Source organism: Asterias amurensis, chromosome 18, assembly GCF_032118995.1.
Source record: "Asterias amurensis chromosome 18, ASM3211899v1".
NCBI lineage: Eukaryota > Metazoa > Echinodermata > Asteroidea > Forcipulatida > Asteriidae > Asterias > Asterias amurensis.
This window is the reverse complement of record NC_092665.1, coordinates 9,825,897-9,838,943: the sequence shown is the minus strand read 5'-3', so window position 1 is coordinate 9,838,943 and position 13,047 is coordinate 9,825,897. Positions and strand designations below refer to the sequence as shown.

At 40.4% G+C, this 13,047-nt stretch overlaps 1 protein-coding gene across 1 annotated transcript in view; it reads right to left on the bottom strand.

The window, feature by feature from the left end:
• LOC139950997 (uncharacterized) overlaps window positions 1–13,047 on the bottom strand; it is a 43,685-nt gene that overhangs the window by 18,279 nt on the left and 12,359 nt on the right. Inside the window, exons 8-10 of the mRNA XM_071949821.1 lie at window positions 8,455–8,596; window positions 7,400–7,485; window positions 6,105–6,563 (exon numbers count right to left, since the gene is read on the bottom strand). Coding sequence (XP_071805922.1) covers window positions 6,105–6,563; window positions 7,400–7,485; window positions 8,455–8,596 — 687 coding nt within the window. The remainder of the gene's footprint in view (window positions 1–6,104; window positions 6,564–7,399; window positions 7,486–8,454; window positions 8,597–13,047) is intronic.

The window sequence follows — 13,047 nt, the reverse complement described above, 5'->3', positions numbered from 1 at the left end:
TTAGCTTTGGAAAACTGTGACCCCAAGTTGACCTCTACTTCTGGGTCAACCGGAAGTGGGACTATATATATCAAGATCTACACAACCGATTTTATAGACTCCGTGGCATTGCAGATTAATCTTTGGTAGCTGTGGGCCCATGTTGACCTTTACTTACGGGTCAACCGGGAAGTAAGACCTTATAACAAGAGCTACACAACTTTTTTGAAACATTTTTTTCAGTTATATATTCCTTGGGCAATGAAGCACATAATCCAAGCGAAACAACACGGAACAGCTTCATGTTTGTTGACAAACACTTAATGTCTAGTTTGTTTATAAAGCTTTACAGATGTTTTGCACACCCTTAAACCCTTTAGATAACAAAAATGCAGTGTAAAACAACTATATTTCACATATACATCAAATAAACAGCAAAGCCGAAACATGCCAAGCCTAGAGGTTGGTGTTTCGTTGGTAGTAGGTGTGTTCGATTCCTCCAGAGTGTTTGTTGTGTACCGCTATGACCTGCAGTGGTGTACTCACTTCTGTTTTATAACAACACAAAGATGGAAAAGTATAAGTCACTAATGCTATACTCTCACACTGTGGTAAATATTCTTGCGAATGTGAGTATTTGAAATTCGCGACGAATTCGCCCAAAATTTGCGATTGGATAGTGAATATGTTCTCAGTCGCCCCTCGACCTTTCCTTACCAATATAAAACGAATATTACGCACGCTTTACCAACGTTAGTGGATTACCAATGTTTACGAAAATCAAGGCGAATAACTGCTTCATCACAAAATTCGCTGAAACTTAAGAACGAGTCGCGGTGAGCGTCCAAAAATGGCGATTGGATAGTGAATATTTTCGTCTCGGTCTCACCCCTCGATCTCACCCCTCTCCTTACCAATATCTTACGAATACATTACGAATTCTTACCAACACTTGCCAATGCCTTTTACGAACGTTGACAACGCTTACGCACGCTTTACCAACGTTACAAATGAGTACGAATCGATGGCGAATGACCGTCTTTAGCAACATTCGCTGAAACTTAGAAACCGGTTTCTAAATTGACCGATCAAGGAGGTGGGGAATAATTTGTGAACGATCCGAATTTGTTACCAACGCTTACGAAGACACAGCGAATGTTGCAAAGTTTTAGCGATTGTCAAATATTTCCTTCCGATATAGCATATTCGCAAGCATGTTCGCCGTGTGAGAGCAGCATTAAGTGAGCGATATTATCAAGGAGGTGGAGAATGACTTGTGAACGTAGTGAATTTGTTACCAACGCTTATGAAGACACGGCGAATGGTGCGAAGTTTGAGCGATTGTTAAATATTTCCGTTCGTAAGCACATTCGCTAGCATATTCTCCCTAGTGTGAGAGTAGCATCACGATAACAAGCATTACTTCAGCCACCTCTCGCACAAAATAGGTTCAAGCACAAGTAACACAAGTAACGCCCGGTTCATACTTCATGCGAATGCGAATGCGAAGCAAATTTGACGTGAATGGGACACAACCCTCCTTTCGCAGAGATATTCGCAAGTGAGTTGCCCATAGTTGCCCTGCTGCAATTTTTTCGTTGCGGATTTGTGACGTCAACATTCGTATCGCATTCGCATTCGCAGGAAGTATGAACCGAGCTTAAGAGTGCAAATCAACCACTTGCAATGACAGTAGGAGTATATTATCCCGCTACTGTGACCATTCCGGAGTTCAAATTGATCGTAAAGATTGGGTGTCCCCGCGAGCACACTTCGGCTACGCCCATTCAACAGTAACACTTTAAAGGAATTTGATTCACAAACTGATATGATTTATTCAAGAGCAGTGTTAGGAGCTCAGAAAGATTAAAATTGCACATTATTTTTGTAGATGCAGTCGCCTAATAATGGAACGAAATTCCGAGTTCATTATCTCACGCTAAAATTGGGTACAATTTTCTTTTCATCGAATCAATCTCAGCCAAAAACCTAAAAACGCAAGGTCATTTAAACCACATAACAGTGGACTCGTTACGTCATCGTTGGATGGTTTGTTTAAACCTGAACATTCGAAATCAATACTGCAGTAAATGAGACTCTGATTATTGAAACCATCCTATGAATCCTTAATGATGATATTATGTCGTTAGGTAATTTGGGACAATGTTGACTAATAAAACCACCCCATCCAATATTGCCCTATATATGTAATTATTTTGTTTTTCCACGTAGTTAATACCAATTACCTTACCTAAACATCTCACGTAATTAAGTTAAAGGAGTGCATAGGAAACAAAATAGTCATTTATTACACTATGGTCTTACCTCCCATGTCACAGTATGAATCTTCATCCACGGCCAATGAGGTGTTAGCTGTGGGAGGCGGAACCTTTGAGTGATCTTTGAGATTATGGGAGACACTTGAGGGCGCCCCCTTTAGTAGGTTCCTTGTTCTGTCATCAGACTGCGTGATAGTTGTTTCATACATGTGCGCAACGTCCGCGTTTTCGGTGCTAGTTGCGCTTTCAGGCTGTTTTGAACTTTCAGTTGGAACTAGCCACAAAGCTCCAGATTCTGCAATTTGGAGTCCAGACTGAGTAGCACCTTTGACAGAGAAAACAAATGACTTTTATTTTTGTATTAAATTATTATAGGTTTTCCCGGCCAATGTAAGAAAAGTTTCAATCAATTTAACGCCAGGTTCATTCAATTTAGATCGAAGTTGAAATATCACGCAGATTGTAATACAAAAATTAAAAAGAATCGTTCAATTCCATTATGCAAGCATTATACCATCTCTTAGCTTTACTCGAAGAGGTGCATTAAAGTTACAAATGTTGAAATGTAATGTTCATTCATTTTCGTCTGAAGCAGTTGCATGGGTTAGTCGCGCATTAATTTTTATCAAATTTTTCATCAGGCAATTTCTTTTTTCAAGCATTTCCTTACTTTATGTAAGGAAATGCCTGGGCATCTTAGAGTTAACTACAACTGCCGTTTTCAATCTGTGGATGAACATCGACTTGTTTTCTCAGATATATTTCTGACATGTTTTCAGACCAATAAGATGGCGGTCCGTGGGCATTACAACTGAGTAAGACATGTAGACAGGGTAAGATTGATCGAGGCTTTTGAGAGCAACGATACCGATTATCTAAAGATAGCGGATACTCTTGCAGGGGTGTCAATCCGTCTTGAAAGGTGGGGGGGGGGGGCATAACATTTACGGCGTGGGGTCCGGGGCCCGCTGTGGGGCCCCGGGAATTTGTTTTGCCCGTAGACGCTCTCTGGTGCAATCTAGTGAATCTGAGGGGTGATGTTCCCCCGTCTCACATGTTGGAAGTTATGCTTTTCAAGCTATGATGCACCTATTCTTGCTATCATGGTTATTGTACCTAAAAAACAACTCAATTATAGCTTCGTTATATCCATATTGTTTCTGCATTCTAATGCTCAGACGGCGTTTCATCCCTATCATCACCAGACCCAAGACACAAGTTTTATGGGCAAATCTGTCAGAATGGAACAGAACATCTGTAAAATGTGAGCAGCAGTAGAACCTTTTGGGTTGACAGCATCTTCAAGTGCGGATCTAATTTTAGGGGGAGATACTGTCAAAGAGTGAGCACGCGAGTGTAAAACCTTTACGGCATGGGTCCGGGGCCGCTCAAGGGCCCGGGATAATTTTGTATTTTTAGATGCTCTGTGGTGCAATCTTTAGGCCATTTAGCGGCCAAATGGCAAACGAAACAGAACAATAAGCTGTGTGAATATTGTGTTCCAGTGCTCCACAGTTCCACAGTGCAAAACACGATTTTCATGATAAAGGTGATCAAACGACACGGGGAACATTTGATACTGTGTCCCCTACCCTTTGAAAATGGGGTGGGGTGGGTGGGGTACACGTCCCTTCCACTCTTTCAAGGGGGAGGTGCAAATCTGTCAAAGATGGAGCATGCGTGTGAGAAGCCTTTATGGCTCGGGGTACGGGCCCGATTAAGGGCCCGGGAAAATTTTGCATTTTAGATGCTGTGTGATGCAATCTAGGGCCAATTTTGAGGGGGATACTGTGTCATCCTTTGCTTACAGGATTAATGCCCATGTAGGGACACCAGGGTTTCGTCTTACACAGTGCAAAACTTGGGTTTTATGATAAAGGTGGTCAAAAAGGTGAGGGGACATTTGATATTGTGTCCCCCCACCCTCCAAAAGGTGGGGGGACATGTCCCCCTGCCCCCCCCCCCCCCCCCCCCGTTTGACCCCCATACTATTGGAATTAAAGGAGCAACTGCAAGAGCCATCTGGTCAACATATACGCACTGGTCGTCAACACAGACTTCCAAAAGGAGTAGAGATGTGATTGTGTGATGGAGGTGGCGCAGGAAACGTTGGAGAAATTACCCAAGAGAAGTGTATCCGATGGTACAACTATTCCCAAACATAGTGGCCCGATGTCTGGCACGTGAAGAAATCGAAAGGTGAATTCAGCAATAGCGTATTCCCAAACCACCGCCCCAAAATGGAACAGTTAACAAAAAGAAAGAATAAACATGTCCGCAGCAAGAGCATATCTATTACAGTAGCCTTTGAGAAAGATTTGAACGTCAGACTCTTGTATCTTTTTGTTGTTGAAAGTTTTAAACAAATGTAATGATTAAACGAACAAAACAAACCATTAATCCTGTTCAGTTTTTATGTTTTGTGATCCAGCTTATTCACTTTGTTACTTTCAGAGTTTGCAGCCAGAATATAAATAATAAAGGACCTTAGATGAAATTACCGATCATTTAGATTTGAATTAATCACTTCATGAACATGAGTGACTAAACAAATAAGAGAGGAAAAACACTGTCACATGTTTGTGCGCTCCACAGCTCTTAAATTTGAATGCCATAAAAGTGCAAAGACTCGAAAAGAATGTCATGCAATAATGCAAACATTGGAGGTTTGAATGCACCAAAACGAAATAAAATTATCCTTAACGTAAACTAATGATAAACACAAAGTCCCGATTGTCCATAAAATTAAATTGAATGCTTTCAAAAGGAAAAAGAAACCCTACTTTGCTCTGGTGCGTAAAAATCGAGTGAAATCGAATTCTTGAAAATCAAAATGAACGAAAACTTTTGGAAATTGACCGGGAAAACCTATATTATTATTTGTATAACCAAATTTAACTCGGGCAGATGAATGAGTGAGACTTTGTTTATTTGATGATTTATCATAACTAGTTGGCCTACAGTTGTAGGTTTCCTACCTCTGTTCCGACCTCGACCATCGGTTTCTTGAGCATCAGTGACGCCTTCTATACTGGCTCTCCTGGAAAATATTATAAGCATTCAAATCAACGAAAGAGAAAACATTCATCGCCATTCATAATAAAGAAATACCCTGTTTCCTTCCTTAATAGTTACATCATAAATACCTCAGACAGTTTCGCTATTCCTATTGGTGGAGTGCGCGTCACGTGGGGGTGTTTAAACCTTTGATAATGACCAGTGTTTATAACCGGTTGTGAGCGGATACTCCGCGCTAGTCTTGGTGCAAGACGTTTCTTGTTACGGGCCTTGCAGGGTCGTTGCCGTGTGATAAAGGCCCTCGCCATCGGCTCAGGCTTTTATTACACGGCAAGACCCTGCCGGTTCTAAACGGCCGTGAAAGAACGAGTCGCTACCCTTTCATTCCCTTACTTATAGTCACATAATTTTCAAACAGCAACAAACAGCAACAACAGCAACAGATCGAACGGCAACAACATCCAAACAATGGTTGAAACGTTGAATGAATTTCAAATTCGTAATTTATATTTTAAATCTTGATTTTGTTTACTTACATGGACATGGAACTCCTGTATCGTTTGTATGACACACAAATGATTAACCCAATTGCTATTCCAACAGCAAAACTAACGCCGGAAACGGCAACCAATGCAAGTTTTTGGGAACCTTGAAAGAAATTACAAAACAGTGAAAAATTAATGCCAACTCTAAAACATGTGACAACATGTGTTATGTTCTAAACACGTACGTGTGAACATTTATTATAGTAAGAAATAAATACAATATTTTCTTCAATGTATTTGTTCCTATTTCCAGAGTTTTCATAACTGTATAGTTTTCACTCACCAACAGTACTGCTACTTCCTGGGGGGTTACTTTCTTGCAATACTTTCTTTTGATGAGTGGTAGACTCTTCAAGGAGAGTGCAGTTAGGACCGATCCTTTCGGGCTGACAAGAACAACTTCCATTAACTGGATCACATACAGCTCCTTCTAGACAACTACAATTCTCACGACAGTAATTACCATAGCGACCAGCTGGACATGTGACGTTGCAGTATGACCCTATCCAACCAGGAGTGCAGTTACACGACCCACTTACAGGATCACAAGGCGCATCGTTTAGACAGGTGCAATTCACCTCGCAGTCCTCTCCATAAGAGCCATGATCACATGGTGAACTGCAGTTTGGTTCTTTCCAGCCATCCTCACATTTACAACCTCTGACTGGGCTACAGAAGGTATTGTCAGATGTGCAATTGCAAGTTTCTGAGCAATTTAATCCAAAAGTGTTATCTGTGCACGCTGAAAACAAATCAAAAAAAAAAAAAAAAACTACAAGAAACAAAGAAAAAATGTAATGTATAGTACAAACGAAGTGCCGCAATACTTGTAGTTTGTTGTCATAATAAATTAGACGAAAATGAAGTATTATATAGGCACTTCGTTTGTACTGAGTGGCTTAAGCAGCCATTTATTCTATTTGATTACACATAATGATCTTAAATCGATGTTATGATCATTTTTACACAAATGCAACCAATATAAGCAAACTGGATTTTGTATCTGAAAGAACCCCTTAGAAAATCGAGCTCCGGAAGAAATCCAATCTGCAAAATCGTAATATATTGCAAGAATAGTACTGATCTCCGGTAGTAATCCAATCCGCAAAATCTCATACAATTCTTATCAAAATTGATTCCGACCACGAAATAAACTATCCCCATGCCCCGGGCAACCTACCAGACTGTCTAATTGTAATGAATTGTTTGAAGCTACAAGAATTGGCCTCAAATATATACAATCTGTCGTGTTTTTGTGACTTGTTTTCTTTCTTTTTGAAGCAATTTTTTACGTACAAATTTCTCTTTTTAAAATTTGAGTTGCACCGATGTTTTTCATACAAAACTTATTTCAATGTACTGCTACATTATTTATGTAAATACTTTTCAGATAAGGCCGAAAAAGACTGAATTTCAGAAGCCCTTTGGACTAGTTATATATTCAAACCGAGGTTACGCATGAAAAACCACACCAAACCCTACAGATAAAACCGGGCAAAAGCTCATTATAACGCATGGGTTGCGGGTAGACTGAATTAGGCGCAAATTTTATTGGAGTATGTGGGTAAAATTACTTACGGAGTGAGCAGTTGTTCCCGGTTTGAATCCAACCATTACAACATCGGTTTTTCTTTATCAGATGCTGACGATACTGAAGGGTAGACCTATATGTCAAGAAAATCAAATTTCTCTATCTTAGTAAAGAAGAAAACTATAAAACACTGCAGAGAAATTAAATTTAACATCATGCAAACGACGATGTAATAACACACAATTTTGATTTAACTCTTGATCACAACACTGGTAATAATTTCATACCTGAAATTTTCGACCGACACTTCGGTCTTCATCAGCAGGATGACGCGGATGTTGAACCCGTGACCTCGCGGACACGTGATCCCAAGACCGCGTCATAGACTCGTGGGATTGAATATCGACAGCTTTACCTCACCACAGAGACACCGCCAAAATTCTATAGTTTGCCGAAGGTACACAAACAAAACATCATCCCACTCAGGCCTATAGTTAGCAGCATAGGAACCATCACATACAAGCTCCTAGCAGGGATATTGTCACCACTAGTAGGAGACACCGAACATCACATAGTCAACTCAAAACACTTTGCGGACATCATCAAGAACAACAAAGTGGATGAAGATGAAGAGCTGATGTCATATAACGTCACAGCCCTATTCACTTCCGTTCCGGTGGACAAAGCCCCTATCGTTCAAACTAAAATGGAATAAGATACAGGATTGAGTGAAAGAACACGACTTTCACCTTGTCAGGTTGTCCAACTCCTAGCCTCAAAGCATGCCCGAGTTGTATCTATTTTGTGTACAATGGCACATTCTACGAACAAATACATGGTGCAGCAATGGGATTGCCAGTGTCACCCATCATATGCAACCTCTACATGGAATAGCTTGAACAACGAGCCATTTCCAGCCTGTGGTATAGGTACGTCTTTCTGGATTCTTACATCAAATTCACCACCGAAAGAGAGGACAACAAAACCCTTGCATTCCTAGACACACTGACCAAGATTCATGAGGATGGCACCTTAGAAATACAAATCTACTGCAAACCTACTCACCCACACAGACCAATATCTCAATTTTAGTTCCAATCACCCAGTCGAACATAAATTTTGTGTCATCAGAACACTTTTAAATGTCATCGGGCTGACTCCATCATCACCAACAAGATCGAGAAGGACAACGAAAAGCGTCACATCCACTGATCTCTCCAGAAGTGCGGGTATCCTAAGTGAGCCTTTAAGAGGGTCACCAACCCGAAGAACACTAAAACTAATAACATAATAATAAATCCCACAACCTGACCAGCCGCTAAAGAAGAAACCACTGGTGGTCCTCCCATACATCAAAGGGACATCGGAAGCTCTTAGAAGAATCTTTGCTTCATACAGCATTAACACGTGCTTCAAAACCCACAATTACCTTAAGACAACTACTCGTATTACCCAAGGACAAAACAGCCAAAAAGGACCATACGGGAGTGGTCTACCAAATCCCTTGTCAATGATAGACCAGACACGGCCAATGCACAGAAACCTACATCGGAGAAACCGAGAGATCGCTCAAGACTAGGTATTTTGAGCACCGCCGCCCCAGTTCGTCCTCTTCAAAGGTTTCCCAACACATCCATATAGAGTCACCTGGCCACACTGTACACATTTCCAAAGTAACTATTCTAAACAGAGACGCAAGATACTTCCAAAGGGGAGTTAGGGAGGCAACCTACATCAGAGCCTACAAACCCTCCCTGAACCGAGACGGAGGGGGGGGGGGGCGGTACAAGCCCCCAGGAGCGGTGTCTCTGTGGTGGGGTAAAGCTGTCGATATTCAATCGTCCGCAAGGTCACGGGTTCAATATCCGCGTCATCCTGCTGATGAAGACCGAAGTGTCGGTCGAAAATTTCAGGTATGAAATTATTTCCAGTGTTGTGATCAAGAGTTAAATCAAATTGTATCTAAATACCAACACAGATCAACTTTCACGCTGACGAGGTAATAAGTTGTTTACAAAGCAAAAGGTATAACTCACTTTATAACTTCACATTCAAGTTGTCCGTTTTCACAGTCACGCGAAGTTGTAGTTCTAAACATTTGAGCAGTTTCTACTCCCGTTATACTTTAGAAGATTATGAAAATAAGTGACAAAATAAACAAGGAAGTCTGAAAACAGTAGATGTATAGTTCACAAGTTAGTTCAGGTGAGGGACGGAAGGGGGGGGGGGGTGGTCAGAAATCTCTTTATTCACGATAGAACTTTGCGTATGTTTAAGTGGATAAAACACAACAATCCGACAACCGGAACACGGATCATAAAAACAACTTACACTAAATTTCGATTTGAAACTCGGTCACTTTTCAGAATCGTTGTAAAAGTCAGAACTTTCACACACAGTGTTGTCGAGAAGCACCGGCCGGCTGCCGGCAATAGACCGATTGCGCTACCAATGTTTACATGTGATCACGTGGCCTATCCTTAGAAAAACACAGCTACACAGTAAAGACATGGGAAGACTCGTGCCGATGGACCAAAATTGGCTGTATTTTCAATAAATAAAAATTAAAACTAAAAACGGAGCCCTTTCATGAAGTTGAATATTGTGACATTGATTTAAATCACATTTGCTGTTTGATGTTCCCAGTATTTTACTACAAAAGAGGTTTCTTTTGAGAGTATTGGTTAGACTATACGTAATACTGAGGTTTGAGCGAGCTCACGTGCCATGGATTTTGCATTATGCACGGCGTTAAAGGAACACGTTGGATCGGCCGAATTGGTCTTTGAAAAGCGTTTGAACCGGTTGTTATAAAATGCATATGATTAGAAAGATATTTTAAAAGTAGAATATAATGATCCACACAAGTATCACTCCAAATTGAGTGGTTTTCCTTTTACCTTTACGACTAACACGGTCGGCCATTTATGGGACTCCCATAAATGGCTGACCGTGTTAGTTCGCAAAGTAAAAGGAAAACCACGCAATTTCGAGGCAAAGTTGTGTGGATCATTGTATTCTACTTTTAAGTCTTCTTTCTAACCTGATGCATTTTATAGCTAACGGTTACAAACACTTTTCAAAGACCAACTCGTCCGATCCAAGGCAACGTGATCCTTTAAGTTGGGCAAGACGAGAGAAATTGCAAAGTTGTCCTACTCATAGCTGACAGCTACCCCTTCTTATCAAATATTTTGAGGGTGAAAATAAAGGGATTTGCAGCTTCTTAATGAGATTTTCATTGAAAATGTTGGCATCAAAATCATTACAATGAGGGCAATGAAAAACCACACTTTCCTTGCACAAACACATGACATCGTGTTAAAATTCTCTTGAAATGTCCTAATTGGTAGAACTGTGTTTACCTATTACTGACATTGTTCAGCCACCGGTAAGGTCTCATTTTATAAACTCCGGAATATTCGTCAGTGATTTTGAGAATTAAGTCCCCTTTTAGCCGAAAATTGCAACAGTAATCATGTCTTTTTAACTCACGTTTATATGCAGTACGCCGTGTTTGTTTACATCCAACACCCACTATAGTACGTTAGCACGGAGCGCAATCAGTCTATATCGCAGGCTACTTGGTCCTTTGCTGCCAGCTACTCCCCTCCCCCTCCCCCTTTTTTTGCCTCGTCCAATTTTCCCAATATTTATTTTCACCGATTACCCTGTTTGCACCTGTCCAACAACCTTTCCCAACTGACAAGCAAAACATAAAAATACTTGAATGAAATCAAAATGGAGGGTTCACGGAGTAAAATGGTTTAATAGGTACTTGTTGCACAGTGTACAGATTTACATTAAACTGTTAAACAAATTGAAGATAATGATATAAGGTTTTCTCGGTCAATTTCGGCAAAAAAGAAAGCCAATTTTACCTTCAAACCATTCTATTTCGTGCGAAATTTAATGCTGCTTAAAATGGTAATTTCGCTAAAATGAGAATTCAGATGAGTACGACTAAAGAAATAAGAATAAACAGATAAACTGTACTAGGCAACTGTTTCGGCAAAACAGTTTGAATTCGAACGCATAAAAATGAAATTGGCTACACATTTGCTGAATTTGACCGAGAAAACCTATACTCAATAAGCTTGAACAATTATCCTGCATACATGCATTAATCGACAATGTCAAAATGAGGAAATCAGTAAAAACAATACATTTAACAAGCATTACAACTATCTCCAAGTGATTAATACTCACATATAAGGGCACACATGTCCACTGAGCTCCTGCGTGCAACATATCGTCACACTCACCAGTAGAATCAGGAGTATTGACGAATAATGAGGGAATGCAACCATGGTTGTAACTCTCAATACGAAACTATCTCACAAGTGAAGACCAGAACAAGACCACAGTATTTATTCTAAAACGAGTTCCTCCACATCACTCTTACTAGGGGAAGTTGCTTCAAAACAAACACTACGTCAAGGAAATAAATTATTCATAAAACCGTTTCGAGATGCACTTGTAGAGCGAATAGTTTATTGTGCAAATTAAAGGAATAATATCATAACTTTGCTGTGCGCACTGCTGCACTGGTACACCAATAAGCCATTACTTGAGCATCAAGGGACAAGGTACCCGCTGACAAAAGTGTTTTTATGGCTTCCAGAATGTCCTGCCACATGGAGCCCCCCTTCACCCCACCCACCCGCACCACACTAAGGAGAAAACAAAGTGCATGAATAAGGGAATAAAAGGATACTACTAGTTCTTTCACGGCCGTTTAAAACAGGCAGGGTCGAATTGCCGTGTGATAAAGACCCGCGCCGAAGGCGAGGGCTTTTATCACACGGCAACAGGGCCTTTATCGCACGGCAATTCGACCCTGCAAGGGTTTAAACGGCCGTAAAAGAACTACCTTTTTGTTCCCATTCATAAACACGTTTTCGGGGTTGTTCATTTCCAGATGGAGGTTTTTTTGGATGAGAGGTCCTGAAACAAATGGCCTGAACAGAGATTTTCAAAAATGTATAGATGCTCGGACTTTTGGAAAGTTACCGTGATGTGGGTGTTTTTACTTTTTATTGTTTAATCATTTTCTTGTGAAAGCTGCGAGACTTTGATTCTTTATCTCTTATGATTTTGATTTATTGTTTAATTCAGCATTTTGATTAACAATTCACACTCCAACCTCTTACAACTGAGGGCGCTGTCTACAATGTTAAATGGCTGTCACTGGGGCGCTGTACGACCGATATTGACAAAATTTCGGTAAAATTAAAGAGGTTTCGAACGTGTACGGATACAGATACAGATACCGATACGGGAGCTTACTCATACACGTCATACAGAAACGGATAGTGTTTTGTGGACTTTTAGTTGTCTTTTTGTCCCAGATCAAAAATATTTCCCATGGAATTGCTTTCAATGGTATCGTGCTTGATATAGACGGAAAATTGTTAGTCATTTGCAAGCAAAACGACGGGTATATGCAGTGTAAAAAACACGGGGTCTCTATCGGTCATGTTTGTCAAAAAAACACTCATGATGAATGCGAGCGCACTCAAGTGAATACCTATATTTTGCGAAACAAAATCCAACACGCGGCTGACGTGATCTGTATCTGTATATTTCATTTCAGATACATTTATTTCATGTCAACATCAATCAATACGTGTGATAACATTGTTCAGAAAACATATAATAACTTGTACTGTGAGAAACTTAATCCAGTTAATGA